At 45.7% G+C, this 19,189-nt stretch overlaps 1 protein-coding gene across 5 annotated transcripts; it reads right to left on the minus strand.

Moving 5' to 3' along the window:
• Positions 1-64: 64 nt before the first annotated feature.
• ogdhl (oxoglutarate dehydrogenase L) lies at positions 65-19,153 on the minus strand. 5 transcript variants are annotated; one of them, XM_076018480.1, is made up of 25 exons: positions 16,565-17,138; positions 15,614-15,628; positions 15,288-15,505; positions 14,562-14,732; positions 13,650-13,752; positions 11,753-11,868; positions 11,523-11,677; positions 11,060-11,206; positions 10,704-10,794; positions 10,434-10,613; positions 9,847-9,975; positions 9,227-9,406; positions 8,949-9,101; positions 8,225-8,327; positions 7,960-8,088; positions 7,285-7,435; positions 4,597-4,724; positions 4,333-4,511; positions 4,158-4,229; positions 3,856-3,981; positions 2,958-3,030; positions 2,701-2,864; positions 2,467-2,621; positions 2,234-2,381; positions 65-614 (listed from the first exon to the last, which is right to left on the minus strand). In XM_076018480.1, the coding sequence occupies exons 3-24, from the start codon at positions 15,501-15,503 to the stop codon at positions 2,258-2,260; spliced, it is 3,045 nt and encodes a 1,014-aa protein (XP_075874595.1). In that variant the 5' UTR covers positions 15,504-15,505; positions 15,614-15,628; positions 16,565-17,138; the 3' UTR covers positions 65-614; positions 2,234-2,257. The 5 variants fall into 5 exon arrangements, with proteins under 5 accessions (XP_075874595.1, XP_075874593.1, XP_075874592.1 ...); XM_076018478.1 differs by lacking the exon at positions 65-614 and adding an exon at positions 18,832-19,153 and having other exon boundaries at positions 807-2,381; positions 16,565-16,770; XM_076018477.1 differs by lacking the exon at positions 65-614 and adding an exon at positions 18,506-18,720 and having other exon boundaries at positions 807-2,381; positions 16,565-16,770.
• Positions 19,154-19,189: the final 36 nt, after the last annotated feature.

Genomic DNA, 19,189 nt, shown 5'->3' on the forward strand with positions numbered 1-19,189 from the left:
ATGTGGATTAGAATTGAATGTAATTCAAAACACAGGATTGAATTGTAATCTATTTCATGATAGGCAGCCAGCTTCGGCTTTAAGTTGATTTCTGGGTATCTGGGGAAAATAATGAATCAGCCAGTTTGCTATGCCCGCTTCATTTAATGAGGTAGAAGTGCTTGATGCAAACGGGGTGATTGGTGTGTTGTGTTTGGGTAGCCAATAGGAGGTCAAGGAAAGAATAATAAAAAAAAAAAACTTTGACTGGATATGAGGACAGCTGTTAACAGTGAACCAAATGAGGGTTTCCAAGCAGATGACAAACACAAAAATTAAACTAAGTCACAAAATTGCGAATGGAACATGAACCTTAAGTGACTCCAAAGGGCCAACAAAACCTGAAAGGTGATTGGATGTAATCTCTCTCTGTGACATGCAAGTAGGCCGATCTAGGCCAGGTTGAGATGGAAAACAACAGTTCAAGGCTTCCCGTATCGTTTCCATGAATCACCATTTTTATGCAAGGAAAAAAAAAAAAGCCATCCGGTCGCTTCATAAAACTTAAGTGAAAACATCTGTGCACATCTCCTCAGTAGCAGCTATAGCACACAGCTGTTTCCAGGAGGTCACAACTGTCAAAGAAGAAATTGAAGGGAGATGTAATGCGCGCACGCGCACGCGCACGCACACACACACACACACACACACACACACACACACACACACACACACACACACACACACACACACACACACACACACACACGGCCCCTTTACACTATCAAACTTAATCTGCAACCAAAATCACAACCAAAGAGTGCTGCTAAACTTCAATGTATTTTATTGCATAGTTCTTTTTTCGCATCTTCGACATGAAATGTACAAATCAGACTTTTGTTTGTTGTCCTTAAAAAACAAAACAAACAAACAAACTAAAACTAACATGACTTTCTTAAATAGATTATTTAGGTATATGTTTGTGCGTGATTGGTTGATTGGTAGCGCTTCCTGCTGGAGGAGGGAGAGGTAAGCTGCGGTGTGGCTGAACGGCAAGAATAAAACTGGAGGAGCTAAGCACAGTGGTGTAAATAAACATCTGGGGATTTTGACGTGACAGCCAGTCATCAGTGCAGCTCTCAGAGCCTCTCAAGCTTTTGCCGCGTCTTCGGCGTGGTGTGTGTGTGTGTGTGTGTGTGTGTGTGTGTGTGTGTGTGTGTGTGTGTATGCGTGAGCCTCAGCCTCCACGGAGGAAACTGAGCCGTATGTCCTCAGTAGAAAACATGGCTGTGAGTCTCTGTGCCAGCTGGCTCTTGTCTCCCGGTGAAGCGAGGTGTGACAATAAATACAGACTCTTCTGAGTAGCAGGTAGCCGGAGTAAACACGAGACACTGAAACCTACCGAGGCGTTAAATTTCACAGGAGTCACCTTATGTGCGATTCGTGATTCACAGCCCCTTGTTTAAGCACAAAAAGAAGTATTGAGCGCCGGACTCAGGGCTTTTGAAATTTATATTTGATGTATAAAGGGGTACAAAATGAACGTGGGCGTTATTATTAGCAGGCAAGAATGGAGGCATCTTTGTTACTTAACAGTCCTAGATTATGCAAAATTCTCATCACCAATATTGTGCCGTTGTCAACAGCAATGTGTCTGCAACCAGTCAGTGAACTACTCAGAACTGATGGAGAGCATTCTTTTTTTGATATATGCCCTTTGTGATGTCACACCCTGTCATCACAACCTCTGAGAGCGTTTCAAAACTGCCTTGTCTCTTGTCTCGGCGGGACGCTATCAACAGAGGGCTAACAAACCTTGAAGCCGTGAAAATGCTAAATATTGCTGCTCTAAATGACACTGCTACTACTTGAATTACAAGCTAGTTGGTTTGAGGTTAAATTACATCATAATGAGTATTTGGAGGTTAATAAGACAAAATTGACTTTGATTATTTGTGTGCGGTCATAGTGTTTGTCAGTTTCATCATATGATTTGTGAGGATACAATCGACACGTCGTGCGGTCATCGTCGTGCGAGGATCACTTACTTTTCCAAAGATATTATGTTGTGCTTTAGGTCCAGACATTCAGTAAGTCTGTTAATGTTACTTATCAATTACAAGAATTATTCTTTTAATTTAAGATTGGCTTCTAAACTTTCACAAAACTAAAAAAAAAAATTATTATTATTATTATTATTATTAATTTTTTTTTTAAAGTTGTTTTTTAGTCGCGTTTGGAGATGAAGTTGCACCTCCAGCTCATTTCCAGTCCTCCACTACAAGTTCCTCCCCTGGAAGGCGCTCAGGTTGAAAGCCGTGTCCATGAACCTCTTCAGCTCGTTCAGGTGAGTGGACTTGGTTCCTGTGGCAGTAGCGGCTGCAGGGTCTCGCCCAACGTACCTAACAACAACGGCGGCAAAACACAAACTTGGTTATCAAGCTTGGTTTAGTTTTTGAGCTGAAAGTGAGTGTTAACAAAGCTCACCAAACGGGCTTCTTGTTGGCCACCACTGTGAGGAGACGCGGCCGGACGTAGTCGTAGTAGCCCATGTTCTTGTGCTCCTCCTGACACCAGACCAGCTCCGCATTGGCGTACTTTTCTGTCTGCACTCTGACCAAGTCGAACGGGAATGGGGAGATCTGAGGGGAGGAAACGGAGAATGAGAAAAAGAGGAAACCACAGACGGGGAACTGGTGTGGAATTGTGGGAATGCTGCACCTGTTCCAGTCGGACGATGGCAACGTCCTTCTCTAATTTTTGCTGTTTCCTCTCTTTAGCCAGTTCATAGTAGACTTTTCCTGTGCAGAAGATGACTCTCTTCACTTGGGCGGGGTCCTCAGCTGCAGGGCCTTGATCTGGAATCAGCCTGTTGAATTTAGTCCCTGCAAAGCATCAAATACGATCCGCTACCCGTCAGCGTTCACCTCTTACTTCCTGATGTGACTTATTCTCATTTGAGAACGTCTAAATTTTACCCTCTGCAAGCTCGTCGAAACCGGACCTTGCATCCGGGTGCCTCAGCAGCGACTTTGGAGTAAAAATGATCAGCTGTAAGGGAAAAAAAGAGGGGAAAGATTGAGCCACAGACAAACAGCAGCTTTACTCCATCATCCATGTCTTCATTAGAGGCTTGGAGAAGACACCAGAGATTAGAGCTTTTATCTCTTTTCACGCTAATTTGTTGTCACCATATAGCACGCAACATTGGCATTGGAGAAAACATCTCCTTCCCAAACTAAATAAATCAAACTTTTTACGCTCATCAGACCAGATCCAGAAGTTCAAATCCAGAAAAAAAAACAAGCCGTATTATCCCCCATTGGCGCACTCACTAATTTGCTCGGGAACTAATTTTCTCATGCCTGGTGAAGCATTGCATTCATATGCAACTGGGGATCACTTAAGACACTCACTGTGGCTGAAAACTGTGTGGGTATAAAAAAAATAAAAATAAAGAGCTATGTGATGTACGAATGGGGGCAAATAGTTTCTGGCTCAACTTTCTGCCACAAACTATTTAGACTTTATCAAGAACAACAGAGCGCCACATTTCAACAAATGCATTTTTTGGCATATGACACGACTGGAACATTGGTTAGTTTGTAACGTTGATCCCAGTGTAAAATATTTTCCAATCTGATTAGATTTTGTTTATTAAAAACTTAAACACACTATCCCTGACCTTTCAAAAATCCAAGCTTAAAACTTATTTTTTTCAGAACGGCTTTTAAAATCCCAGCTGCACTGCAACACTTTATTTATGTGGCTTATATATGATTTCACAAGACAATTTATTTTGCTGGAAACCACTTTGGTCACTTTGATTCACTATGTAAACAAGTGCACAAGTGTGTGAGCAATTAACCGCTTTACCGGTTTCCTGAACGGCAGCATGATCTGCCGTCTGATCACGTGGCAGTAGTTTGCAGGCGTGGAGCAGTTGACCACGATCCAGTTGCAGTCGCTCAGTTGCTGGACTTCAAAATCTCCACTGAGCTCCTTTCGATGAAATAATAGGTGTAAAGAATAACAAAAATGAGTTAAAAAAAAAACAACCTAAAAGAATGTTTAAACAAAATCCAAACAAGATTTAGATTTCACTTAAAGCACTTCTGATATTTCAACCTGTAAACATTTAGGCGGTGACGTGCAGTAACTGGTGCATTTCAACCTACAGGGAAGTGATCGGGATCATCGTTGCTCATCTGCAGGAAGCGTTCGGGTCGAGCTGACGAATGCTCCGGACCCTGAGGACAAAAGGTAAGGAGCAGGAGACAAAACCGATGACTAAGAAATAAAACACAAACATTACAATGTTATCTGCATAGAATGTGAGGAGACTTTGCTCACCATGCCCTCCATGCCGTGCGGCAGCAGCAGGACGATGCCGTTGTTGCGGACCCACTTGGCCTGTCCTGAGCTGATGAACTGGTCGATGATGCACTGGGCCGTGTTGTGAAAGTCTCCGAACTGGGCTTCCCACAGGACCAGAGCGTTGGGACTGGCCATGGCGAACCCAAGCTCGAAGCCTGAAACGACGAATCGGCATAAGTTGGTTCCAGAATAGGTCATCGACGAACAAAGTAGCGCACAACCGAAGTCAAAAACCCCCACCGAGGACCCCGTATTCTGACAGGGAACTGTTGCAGACGGTGTAAGGAGCCTGGTGAGCCCACAAGTGGTTCATGGGGACGCAGATCCGTTTGTCCACCTCCTGGTCGTGCAGGACGTGATGGCGGTGGCTGGAAGACAAGAGAGAACAAGACATTATACAGGATGTTATTATCTTATAAAACGCGCATTTCTTTTTTTCCTTACACTGTATGTATTCATTTAAATTATTAGTAAACTATTAATACGTTTCTGAATGGTGACTATTTCAACCAATAAAAATTTTCTTTGAGGCTATTTTCACAGACGGCTGCGCAAAACAACCATCTGCTTTCAGGACGTTCGTTTTAATGCAGTCATACATAAAGACATGCAAAAACAATACAGCAGCCTCCATCATGTGAAGCCACTCCAGCATGAGTCCCCATCCTCTGCTCCTCTCCCGCCCCGGTCAGCGTGAGCTCCAACAGGATTTGATAGAAGCAAAGAGCCAAGTGCTAACGAGCTCTGCCAGTCGGCTCGCTCCCCTTGCAGGAATCACACAATCACTTAAAGCCCTTTAACATCACTCAGATGACACACACACACACACACACACACACACACACACACACACACACACACACACACACACACACACACACACACACACACACACACACACACACGCAGCGGACACACAACCAGAGCCGGAGGTTATGTAACGGTCAGGCTGATGAAACGCAGGACAGAAATGTATTGATTTTTATCGGGAAATTGATATGTTTCTTCCAAACGAGTAGATAAGATGATCTTGATTTTGGTTCACGCGATTAATCTCAACCATAAAGCTGGAATAACCAGGGGCACATGATGCAAATTTTTTTTTTTTTGCTTTTTTGAATGCTTCACAAGCCCAAAAAAAATGTAGGAAAAAATGGGGGCGCCCTTCATTAAACGAGTTAAGTCCCTAACTTTCAACAACAGTTCTTTCTCCGGGATTGCCTCATAACCTGCGTGCGTGCCTCTTTCGTCTCTTGGCAAGACACACATGTACATGCGCACTGGCCTGCGTGCACCTCCCCTGCCTAGGGGCCCCATTAGTCAGGGATGGGGGGTGGCGCTCGCCACCCAAACACGACGGGCTCAATCCATTAGTCCACGCCGTCACGTGCACGCACAGGAACCCCGAGCGAGCCCACTCAAGTGTATCATGCCAATATGCTCGGCTCCTAAGAATGATGAAAGCACAAAGTGGTGGCGGTGTGTGTGCTTGTTCATGTGTGTGGGTGTGGGGGGTTGTGTATATTTAGGGGGAAGATAAAATAACCTCTTTTTACATTTCTTTGAAATTGCATATTTCGAAAAAGTCTTCTTTAAAAGATCTTCAGCAGGTTAACGTCTATGTATGCAAACAACAGGTGGATGTTGTGCCGTCTCTTCTAATTAGGGCAGTTCTGAAATTTCACCCTGCCAAAGGGGACGGCAGACCCGGCGAGGTAGGTGTCAGCTGCAAATGGGAAGCGAAGAGGCTCCGCAGCCTCTTGTTAGTGAGCGTGATGTATGTCGCCGTGTGGCCGACGGTTGTGTCAGCAGAGACGGTGCCGGTGGAGGAACGATAGGGGGCAAATGAGACCCAAGCAGTGGGTTGGGGGGGGGGGGGGGGGGACTGGTTTCCGTCACGTGTCATCCATTCCTCTCCTTAACATGACAACGCCATGTGGGCTTCAGGAATCCCCGGAGACTTTGCTGATGCTTCCTGTCTGTCACAGTGGCAGCGCCACCTTGTCCACAGCCGACTAATACAAATTTGCTGTCGTGAAGCGGCTCCACGGTCGCCTCCGTCCTCCGGTTTCAGGCCTCCCGGAGTCGGCGCACAGCTTGAGGAGTGATGAAGCCGTCACAGTGTTGAAGGGGGCAGATTCCCAATTCCAAATTCCAGATTTAAGAGACAGGTTAAAGGCCCAGTGTGTAAAATTTGGCTTGATTTACGATTTTTATGTTGGTAAAAGCTTAACTTACTGCCCATAAATACATTAAGAAAAGTATATACTCACAGCACAATAAAAGAAATTTGTTTTTTCCTATAGAACGGTTCTCATATAATGTATATAAGAATATACATAAAGCAATTAGGGTCTCGCTCCTAGTTAGCTGCCATCTTGCGCTGCGCCCGTCGGACAGTGGCCCTAAATACAAAACATGCTGTCAGATGATTTTATGTGCCATTATTTCACATCTATCTACTGTAGTTTTGCAGCACTTGTACACCAGAATAAACCGGCTTCCTGCAGGTCCTCAGCAGCCAGCAGTGAAGCAAGCACTGAGCCTCTGCTGAGCGAATGAGTCATATAACGGAGCCATCCTGTAGACAATGTCAAGTGACACCGTAGTGATTCTGGTGTTTCTCCTGTTTTGCTGTGTGTCTCTGCAAATTATTCAGTCGCCTGCATTGGTGAGTGTCTGTTTGCTGCAGCGCGCTGTTGACTGGTGCAATATAGGGATCAAGGTTCAGAAGGCAGGTGGGACGAGGTGCATTAATGTGATCTCACATCTGGCCCACACGTGATTTACAAAGTACACACACAGCGCACGGCGTGCCATGAGGTCTCGTCGCTTCATGCGCAGTGCGACCTTAGCCGGTAGCGACAATCACACAAGGGCATCCAGGTTTGTGTGCGTTGTTGAGCTGCCTTCACACTCGAGACTCACCTGAAGGTGCCCCGCTCCACATCCTGCCCGCTGAGTCGCACGTGGATGCCTTCCTTGAGGAGGGAGCCAAAGGCCATGTACTCCCCGAGGGCCCAGTCCATCTGCCGGTTCTTCACCAGCTCGGCTCGACTGCGCAGGATCCGGGACACACCTGGGGAACACACGCACGCAAAAAACTTTAAGCATTCTTATTATACTGAAAAGCATGTGTATTTCTGTTGCTGGGGTGACGTTTGTCAGATTATCTTAAACAAAGCAAAAGTGTTATACAATTTTAAAACAAATTTAAGAGGATTATAATTGAAAAATACAAGCAAAATTGAATTATGTGTTTAAATGCACTGACTGATTGGCAGAATATCAGCATACAATTTTAGGGCTTGCAATATTGTATTTATTTATTTTTACTTATTTATTTTTTCTTTTCTTCTTCTTTAGATTTTGCTATATCTTGGTGTGTAGAAGTTGACTTTGTTATTATTGGAATTCGGTAACGTGGTTCCAGCTGCTCATTGTAAAGTCAGTTTTCTGGTTATTTTTTTGGTGGGTTAAGCCTCTGAAACTGCCATAGCATGGACGAGTAGGCAAATACATGCTTCATAGCTTCAGTCTACTCTCAAATTACTCCATTTTGTGTATTTTGGGCATCGCCACGACTCTGTTTTTCAAACTCACCAGGATGAATCCTAAAATCTTCCAGAGGGACCGAGCTGGCTGTCTGGCCAATGTGCTGCAGAGTCTCCTCATCCAGTCCCGTGGGAACGCAGCTCATGCTCTTGGGCTCCCCCTCCGTCGTGAAGAAACCTAGAGGGAGCGACAGGCAGCTTCACTCAAGCGGAAACAAACGTATTCGCAGAGGAGAGCCGTCACTGTGAAGGGGAAAAAAATGAAGAAAAGAGACCAAATTTGAATCGCTGCATTGCAAAAAGGGGTCACTCACCTGGCCAGGGCGAGTCCAGCCAGTGCCTGTTGTGCGAAATCTTCTCGTCTTTGGAGCTGGTGTAAGCCTCTTCACATATCTTGTCGTATTTGGCCACTTCTTCCTGCCGTCGAAGTTTGGCAACGATTAGCGGAGGCAACAAACGGCCACGAGCAAACAGTTTAACGTCAGCGGGAGGAGGAGTGACTGAACGCAGAGCGGCGTCGGTAGATCAGACGAGCAGAGGCGAGGTGTAATGTTTCGGCCCCGCGCTATTAGGAAAAGGTTTTTTTTGCAAGAGGCAACACGACAGAAAGCATCTGTCTAACACACACACACACACACACACACACACACACACACACACACACACACACACACACACACACACACACACACACACACACACAAGCTTGAAATAAATGCTGCAAGCAAAGTTCTCCCTTTGGATGAAGAGTCTGGGCAATTCCATTGAATCTTAAAACATACTTCAACTCCATTGGGCAATATATATACGTATATATACACGGTGTGTGAGAAGGTTCAGTGGCCCAGTGATTGAAACTGAGGGAGTAAATTAAAACTCAAACACAGCGGCGCCGAGACAACATATTTACTTTAGGTCCGGGGTCATAAGTCAGCGTGATTTAAGGCGCACACGCAGTCTTGACGATGTCGACACAAAAAGAAAAGAAAAGGAAAGAAGTGCGTCGAACAGGATCCCCGAGAGCGTTCCATCACCAACCTCAAACTCCTGCAGCGTCACCATGCCCTCGGCAATCAGCCTGTCCGAGTACTTCTTCAGCACGTGCTCCTGCCGACGGATCTGCTTGTACATGAGCGGCTGGGTGAACATGGGCTCGTCCATCTCGTTGTGGCCGAAGCGCCTGTAGCTCACCTGCGCGGACGCAAACGGTTTGCAAACAGGGGTTTGCGTTTAGCCCCGACGACCCACCAACACCACCCAAACACCCCCCGCCCCCCCGCCCCAAAATAGCCACTAACAGCCCAGCCGTGTCTCACCAGGTCGATGACCACGTCCTTGTTGAAGGTGGCCCTCCACTCGGCGGCCACGCGGCACACGTACATGACGGCCTCGGGGTCGTCGGCGTTGACGTGGAAGATGGGCGCGTTGACGACCCGCGCCACGTCCGTGGGGTAGGGGGAGGAGCGGGCCACCCGGGGGTCCGTGGTGAAGCCAATCTGAGGGGCGACGCTCGCATTGCATTAGACCGCACTCGCATGACGATTAATCAAACTGAATCAAATTGGAATATAGATGTACAGTAGGAAAAGGAACAGTTCACACTTAATACTGGATTACATAACATACATACATAACATTACATCTGATTAAAAGGCCTTTGCGCAACTGATCTATTCTTTTTAATGCAAATCTTTAAAATGAATATTAAAAAAATGTAATAAAATATACATAGAGCAATAAGGGCCTTGCTCCGAGTTAGCTGCCATTTGCACTGCCAGAAGCCTGCCTGACAGTGTCCTAAATAGAAAACACGCAGTCAGCCTGGCTACCTTTAATACTGGGCTTCCTTAAAAATTTTACACACTGGACTTTTATACAAAAGAATCAAGGATTGTAATGTGCATATCGTTGTCTGTTTCATTGGACCGCCCAGTACCTGGTTGTTGACCACCACGTGGATTGTACCGTGCGTGGTGTAGGACGGCAGCTCGCTGAGGTGGAAGGTCTCGTACACGACTCCCTGCCCAGCGAAGGCTGCATCGCCGTGTATCAGGATGGACATCACCTGCGCGGAACAGGCCTTCGAAGTCAGTGGGTCATGCAACGGTCATTAGTGTGTAATGGGGAAGGAAAAACTTGGACCATCACGTTTATGCCGGCTCGTCAGATTCGTTACCAAGGAAAGGTCGAGGTCTTTCCGTTTATGCAACGGCAGGTATTAGCTTTGTGTCGTTGCCCTGTGATTACTATGCGCTGGTTTGTTTAGCTAACTTCTCGCCAACGTCAAGTCGAGGGCAAAGTAAACAACAGGTTGACCGAAAAAAAACATCAAGGCCGGTCTTATTCTGATACAAAAACCAAACCAGTCACGACTGCAGGATCAGCATTTATCTCTTTGGCACCCACTTGGCTCCCAGACACTGACTGAAAACACCTTTTATGCAGTTTGACAACCTGAAAGTGAGATCTCACTATTCACTAAATCTCGACAATGCAGCTTGCAGCGCCAGGTCAAACTGTTACCTTGTTCCCCTCAGTGTCACCTCTGTAGAACTGCTCAGCTTTGGCCTTGCCCTGAACCACTGGATCCACGGCCTCCAGGTGGGAGGGGTTCGCCATGAGAGACAGCATAATGTTCTGGTCCGTCTCGCGGTTGATCCTCTCGTGAAACATCCCAAGGTGGTATTTGACATCGCCGGAACCCTACAGGTGGAAGAAAAAAGAGGGGGAGAGGGGAGTGAAATGCCATTGGAACCACTGTACCGTCAGAATGCCGTCATGCATCAAGCTCACCTCGTCGGCGGCTTCTAACTTGGGGTCAAACTGACAGAAGATCTGGTCCAGTTCCTTACGGATCACGTTAGCCAAGACGTTGAGTCGACCGCTGAGTTCAATAGAATAGAATAGAATAGAATAGAATCAATCTTTAATGTCCACCAGGGTGGAAAATTGTCTTTGGCTCACCAACGTGGGAGACAACAACAACACTTCAGGACATAAAATACAGAATAACTTAAAAGTAAAATACAGTAAAAACAGAAGGTGCAGCAGTTTATGTCCATGGGTTGGTCACTTAGTTCAAACACAAAGGAAATTAGTTGTGTGCAATTATTGAAGTGCCAAGTGAGAGAACGGAGGATGCACAGTACCGGTGAGGCATCCCCATGATCACACTGTCTATGCCTGAGGCGCTCGACTTGTCGATGATGGTTTTGAGAGCAGGGATCAGCACCTCGCAGCCCTCCAGACCAAAACGTTTCTCCGACGACCACTTCCTGGCCAGGAAGTCCTCGAACCTGGACAGGAAAACAAGAGTCAGTTTGTGGGAGGATCATTCTTCACTGAAGCAGCGTTTGTTTGGGAAACCATTGCGCGGGTTTGGAGATTGAGATGGTTTACAGAGGATCTATTCAGTGTCACTGCAGCGAGCTGAGGTTGTTTATTAAAGACGGCAATAAGCTTCCATGACAAATGAACAATTGTATATCTATTCAGATATATGCATGCACAACAAGAGTGTTTAGGATGTGAATGTCCTTGCTGTGAACTATAACTATCAGTGAGGTATCGCGCCGTCACTGCAGCTGATCAGTCGTTTATTAAATTGCCAACCTTGTGGATCTGATCAGGCGGGCGAGCAAAGTTCTCTTCTCGGTGTTGGTGAACTGCATGATTCCTGGAGTCTCGATTTTCTGCCGAATCCACTGACACTGGCTCACATTGTTGATGAACATGAACTCCACCCCGATGTGGCCGCAGTAGGACGTCTGGAAAAGAGCAACACAATGAAGGAACCCTGTGGCGGGAAGACACGTGCAGGCAAAGGAACACAAACAAAATACCTCCAGTCTGCGAATGATTTCTCGGAGAGGGAGGGTGGTGTTGCCTCCTCCGATGAAGGAGGTGGGGGGCAGCTGAAAGCTGCGGTCCAAGTCAGACTCATGCAGACCATAAAAACCTGAAGAGTAGAAGACATTGTTGTTTTGGGTTGAACAGTCCAGAAGAAAAATGATATTTCATCTTAAGTTCCATAAACAGAAATAGCTTTGCTGGGAAGTTCAACTACAGCCTTGAACTCACTTGTTGCAATGTGTGTATCTACTCAAAACATGAATAAATTTAAAGGTCCCTTGGTATGAAAAAGAAAAAAAGAAAAAAGAAATCACAATCAATGTTTTCATGCAATCTGTGTCTCCTCTGTCATAGAAATAAAAAGTTTACATTTTTTCTTCTTCTTTAGGTTGTTCTACTTTTCAGACAATGTGTACAACAGCACTTATTGTGGAAATTATCTCTTTGTGATGTCAGAGAGGGCACCGATAGTGAGTGATACCACCACGTCTACAGAGGTTGTTTTTTTTAGGTAGTCAGTGAGACAATTCATTCAGGTTTGAAATGCATAATAAAGTGTAAACTGAAAATTGATCAAATGTGGGACCTTTAGCTATTCAGCCATAGTTTTCCATAAGGAAAAATATATAAGTTGAAGTCTCAAAATTCACAACAGTGTTTATAGTCTAAAAAAAAAGCAGTGAAGAAGCTCAAACATCAGAGGTTTTGATTGCACAGCTTTGCAGCTGATCTTATCACCTTGAACCAGCTTCTGACGCAAAAATGAAGCTCCATCACAACATAAAAAAGCTGTTAATGGATGAGCTTTGTGCAGGGATACTGCATTTGACAGCACCGCATACGTCTCCGTGTTGACAAAGCCCACCTGAGAGAGCTGGCCAAGCTCAACATGGCAGGAAACATAAGAGGAGACAGGTGCAAATCATATTAGGACCACAGCAAAGACAAAGGGGGGGCCGAGAATAGACTCCCATCCTATCTGCTGACCAAATAAAGATGCCACGCAGGCCGTCATTAGCCTTCATTAGGAAGCTACAACCCTGGTGACGATACGCAACGCAACACTGTGTCCTGACAGACGCTGATCATCGATAACAGCATCCAGGAAACGTAGTATCTCGAGTCTCTTTACCGGCCGTGGGACTTTGATTAGGACCTGATCTGACCTGTATTCTGACATGGAAGAGAACACTTTACCCTGATTACACGTATTACGCCATGGAGTGCAACGGACCTGTGCACAAACATTTACATGGACGAGTGCAAGTTAAAAAAAAGAAAAAAAAAAACTCCACTGCATCCAGAAAAAACAAATGGGGTATTTTTCTTATGAGCCAACTGGGTCTTTTGAAGTTTGGCCACCAACGCACAATAACACGATCATGACTGAGATCCTTGAGCAAATGCAGTATATCCAGAGGTAATTAGAGGGGCAGAGTTCTATAGTAGGAATCTAATCAGCATACACCCTGCCTGTGGGTTCACTCCATGCCTTTAATGTGAAAGGGGGATTTGAAAACGGAGGTGTTCTTTACAGTACATCCTCTGCACAAAGCCTCAGGCCTACGCCAGGATTTACATAACCAGCTAACAAGCAGTCCCGTTGATACACAGCTCATCAGGACTGCAGGCCTTGTCACAAAGTTTCCCTCAGGTCTCCGTGCCCTCTCTGACATCACAAAGAGCTGATTTTCGCAACTGTGTGATGAGGCACACTTTTTCTCTTTTCAATGGTGAGACAAATGTTACTGTTAGAAACCATCGGTTAAGTGATTTTTCAACGATATGGGAGCTAAATAAAAAAATTTCAATCTTAAAACAAGAAACTGATTCCCCCCCCCCATCTTTCAGAATTGTGTGCGTTATTCCAATGAGTTGCATGCGTACCTAACTTATCTAGGCTAGTGATCAGGTCAGAGGGAACAAAGGAGTCCAGATCAGCTTCCAGGATCCCCAGTGGGTCTAACTGGGCCACGTGGTGACCGCGAATCTGCAAAAAAAAACAAAGAAGCGGACAGACCAGACATGGGAGAAGAGGAGTCAAAAAAAAGAAGGGATGGGGACAGTCAAGAAAGAAAGAGGAAACGACGGCTGGGGAAAGAGTGAGACTCAGCGGGGGGGGGGGGGCAGCCATCACGTCACTGAGCATGAATGGAAGAATAAGCTCCCAGTAATAGGTCATCATCTCTGCGAAAGAAACCCCACAGGACTTACTTCCATGCACACAGACACGCATGCACACGCGCGTACGCACAATTTCCCACCAGGATTGGAGCAAAGTGGGAATAAAAGCGACGCCGTTGCCAATAGACGGAATTTAATAAATCCCTCCGATAATTCCTCGAATTAATTTGAGGGCGAGGGAACGCGCCGCCACCTGTTTCGCTTAAGTAGTCTCTTTGATAGTTCTCTTTTCAAAAAGCAGCCGGGCTAAGTGGGTTGGACTTAATCTTTCCATTTGCATAACCTCACGTGGCGACAAACAAATTGTATATTCCTTTTAATACGGGGACGCCAGGCGTCAACAGCTCTCAGCGCCAGTTGACCTGGTGGGTTTTCGTTTGATGCGTTTTTCCCCACACAAAACACGCCGGCCGTGAGGTCGATGGCATCTCGGTTCTGTGCAGAGACCCTGCATTGAAGTTTGAACGGATGGCTACTAGTGATCTTACGAAGTCTTACGATTTGTTTTAGCAACATCACTTTAAGTTAATAACAGCTGCTGTGTGTGTGTGTGTGTGTGTGTGTGTGTGTGTGTGTGTGTGTGTGTGTTTGTGTGTCTGCTGGGCACTCTGGTACCTGGTAGGCTCTAATGAGGGTGTGCACAGCCAGGTGGTCCTCCACCACCTTCTCTGTGGTGTCAGGTGAGAGGGACTGCACTCGGCCCTGGAGCAGAGCGGAGGGGCGTGGCTTGCCCGCCTCGCCAGACGGGCTGGAGGCCTGGATGTTCCGGAAGAAAGTGTCCCAGGACTAGCGGGAGGACGAGGATAGCAGATTCAGTAACACTTTCGCTGACTGCTGTCGATGCATTTCTGGATTTAAAGGTACACTGGATTTTTGTTTCTCATCCCAGACAACGGTGCATTTAAACAAAAATAAAAGCTACAGCCAGAAAGCTGCATATTTCACAAAAACTCAAGTTCATTTCCAGTTAAAAATTGTGTTTTCTTATAACTTCCACACCTTTGGAAGGTGACAAAAATAATGAGGCCATAACGTGGTCTCACAGGATGGATCCTGGTTCAGTGTTCTGTCAATATATACACATGCCCTCTGTGACATCACAAAGGGGCCCATTTCCATACCTGTACATTTACCACACATTTTCATGTAAAAGAAGTAAAGCATTGACTTAGGTTATAGTCACATGTTGCTGATGGAAAACATTTCTCACACTCCATCCCACCCATAAGGACCATTAAATTGAATGTTTGGTATTGCGCAGTACAGTTAGCATCAAACCAAACCTTTCAAGCAAAATGTGCAAAAAGCAAGTGGTCATCTTTATCATCTCACTGATGTTACCTTGTGGACACTCTTATGATCCTCCAGCCACGCAAAGTACATCTCTTCCACATAGCTGGAGCTACTGGCAACGGCCGAAGGAACGGCCTCGGAGGAGCAGCCCCTGCTTGGGTCAAGGTAGCACCTGGAGCGGGCTCCCACAGAGCCTCGCAGCCACCAGCTGCCCCCAGCTCGGCCGCCCCTGAGGGCCCCGACCAGCGCCCGAAACTGACTCATGGCTACAGACACAGCAGAGAGGGGGGAGTGGGACGCACTCAGATACTGATGTCTACTTTTCCTTATTGACAATGATTGGTGAAACGTGTGTGACATACTGTCGTGCCTACCTGTTTTCCCCTTTCCTGTGGTGGCACGGTGTCATTCATGCAAAAGAAAAATAAAATGAGTTTGCAGCACGGTGATCGGTTGGACTGCAACAAGCTGTTTTTAACTTTAGGATGATTATTGCTGCTATATTCTATATTCCATGAGCCAAAACAGTCAGGACATACAAGAAAAAACACATTCACTAAAAACAAAAGGGGGCCAGGCTCTCACTGACACTCTGCAAAACACACACGGGAAATGAGTGCTCGTCCTTCTGCACTAGAACCGTTTGCAACTTCAAAAGCGTTACAAGTGTTTAGTATTGGTTGCAGAACACTAATCCGTTACAAAACATTAGATGCGCTGTCATCTGAGATGGTGACACTCTAGCTGCCTGTGTGGACAAAAAATAAATAAATAAATAAAAAATACGACTCGAGGTTAAAAGTGTGTCATCCAAAAAAAGAGTGCGTGGCGCGTCCCAATTGTGGTGAAGGTGAAGCTCAGTGCGGATGACTACGACCTTGACGTGTGTTTAGGAAAAAAGGGCATTAATGTAATTCGAAATGTGCGCCTTCGCAACACCTCGGAGGGAAGCCCCCAGTGAAAGCGCATTCTGCAAAGTAGCGCCGAAGAAGCGAGATCCTCCGTCACGCGGCAACGCGCACGGTCTCCGCTGCAGAGCTACAACTTTTCTCACCTTTTTCCCGCAAGATGCTTCACACGCGTCGCGCAGCGCCATCGACGCCAAAAAAAAATAATAATAATAATAACAAAAAAAAAACACCACTGTCTATTCGACTGCGGGTTTGTTTATGCCTCCCCTCGGCGTCGTCTAATCCCCCCACAGCAGTTAATCCGCATAATCTCCGCTCGACGGCAGCGGCGGCAAAACCTGGAATGACGGGAAAATGGAAGGGACGCTTTGAAACGTCACGCCCGCGCCTTTATGTCGCCGCGGAGGCTTTTACCTGTGGACGGCGGCGTCCGGTCCCACTTCTGCGGGACAGGTGACGCGTTCAGGTGACACAGGATCCGAGCCCGAGCGGGCGCGCACACGAGGCTCGGCCCGGCCCGCTACCCCAGTGGCGGCAGGCGGTGGTGCTCCTGCACAGCACGGAGGGCCCCGCTGCACCCAGGGGTGCACCAGCACGGAGGAAAACAGCCGGAGATTCACCTGAGATTGTTAGACTGCAGAATGAACTGACCGCACTGACCATTTTCCAGCCATAACATCAGCCTGCCAATGAATGTAATGTCACACTATGAATTATTTCATTTCATTCTGTAAATACGGAGGTTTTATGTCTTTTACATTCAGCGTCTTATTTTTTTTTTTTTTAAAAAACTCATTTATGTGTGCAATATTTCTATAAAACAATAATAAAACAACGTGCACGTGTGCCGAGAGAATCCTAAACATTTTGTTGACGAAAGATCTTGAATCTTGAACACACCGGGAATGAGGCCAGTAAATTCTTGACCTCGTTGACTTGCTGCGCACAGTGCACAGCCCTTTATGATGTCACAAAAATGTACTTCCAGCTCCTCGCCGACACCTCTACTAGGTTGCAGATGACAACAACAATCAAAGGAGATAGAATGTGCAGGAGTCGTACATGACAAAGATCTGGAAATAAATGGAACCGCTAAAGCTATAAATTACACATAACAAGAATAATATTTAGTGTCATGACAGGCATATGACTCAATCCAAGACAGCGGTCATTTTTCCCCTCCCATACACATGTCACATACTTGCCTGTGCTAATTATATGAGCCAATTAAACTTTTATAAAGGCTGCACACGAGTCATTTGTGCAAGCAGTTTCAGATTTATGGGCCTCTACCTTGAGTGGGTTAACAATTAGATAATTACTGCCTCTCTCCTCCTCGTTCTTGTCTAGATTCCTATCAGTCATACTTGATGGCACTGACAGGACAGCCGCATCAATCAAGACAAGCGCGCAAAAGAAAGTAGAGAAGAGGGGAGTTGGTGGCCGTAGCTGGTGGTAGCTGTAGCTAACTAAACATAGGAAGACTGTTATGATTATTTAACCAAAAACAAGACTAAAAACCCTCAAAGTAACAGCATATTTAGCCCTCTGTTTATAGGCCCCTGCAAAAAGTTTGAGTTTAAACAAAAATTGATGTTGAACCTTGATGAGAAGGGAAGAACAATATAGCAACGAGATGTTCTCAAGCGGTGGAATGAACACCAGGAATAGGTATCATTGCTATTTTTCTTTTATCTTTACTAATATTTTAATTGCTGTTAAGCACCTTGAGTTGCAAGTCATTGTATGAAAGGTGCTATACAAATAAAATTTGATTGATTGATTGATTGATTTGTGACATCACAGATGTCTCAGACGTCAGCTCAAACATGGCATCAATGAGCATCAGTGGTATCAGCGAATTACAAAGGGATTATTTTTCAGATGTAGGTTTTCTCGCACATAGAAGGATGGATTTTGTCATCTCTGTAGAGTCCCCCGACAGGCTATAAACGCTTACTGTTGGAAAATAAAAATTTGCACAATATAGGACCTTTAAAATGTTTCAAAAAAACTGTTCACCAGATCCTTGCTTAAACCAAACAATAAAAGCCGAACCTCGCGATCCCCTCAGGAGTTCCCCTTTTCATTATTTGCATTTGTGTTGTGCTGCCGCTACCCGGCTGACCCGCACCACGAAGGGTCAGGCAATTATGAAGCGAAATGCCATTTTGTGCTAGTGACTTCGCCGCCCTGACAGAGATGGAGCGAAGGCCGTTTTCATTCTGGCGTTTTGTTAATAGTGTTCATCGACGATAAGACCTGCGCTGCCGGGTAACGCCGCGGTGTTTAATAACGTCCTGTTCAGAATAATTACACCACTAGACGCGGGACAAACGTCGAGCAGCTGCTCACCGTGTTTGAAACCTTTCTTTGAATTCGAACGAGTCACAATTCAATCCTGTAACCCCGTATTTTTCCTCGACGGAAACACTCGCTGGGAGGCGAGCTCAAGTTAAAGTGTTGCTGTTTTTTTCTCTCCGCTCGGGTTACTCATTTGTAGGAAGAGACTGGAATGTTTTCAAAGTTCAGGATCCAAATAAACATTTGAGCGAATCCACGAGGTTCACCAGCAGGCTGCCAAAGAAAACTGACTTCGCACACAAGTCCACGGCTCATCTGGCCAGAGCCGGGGCTCAGTACAAAGAGCAGGAGAGGCAGATAATGTGTAATCCACTTACCACGGTCAAGCCTACACACCAATTATGGAAGGCTACGTCACAGTCTTGTTAAGGGAGCCCTAATTCATCTAATAAAGCATGTTTGGAGGCAGAATTGAATTTGTCTGAAAGCCATCGGCACAAGTCTTATCGCAGAAATCAATTTGAAATGATTAAATAATATATGATTCATTAAATTAGACGACAAATCTGCCGAGTTACCAGCATACATATAAAAAGAAATAAGTTCTCGCTGCTGAAAGCCAGATAGAATGTGTGATTTTAAGACGAACTAGCGCGAGTGATGAAGTTATTCCACACTTAATGGAATGATTAGCAGAGTGATGAAAGGCTTCTCCCACCTTCTTTGACATTATTA

This window comes from Nelusetta ayraudi, unplaced genomic scaffold (genome assembly GCF_046127955.1).
Source record: "Nelusetta ayraudi isolate G7.1 ecotype Tasmania unplaced genomic scaffold, CSIRO-AGI_Nayr_v1 ptg000008l, whole genome shotgun sequence".
Lineage (NCBI taxonomy): Eukaryota > Metazoa > Chordata > Actinopteri > Tetraodontiformes > Monacanthidae > Nelusetta > Nelusetta ayraudi.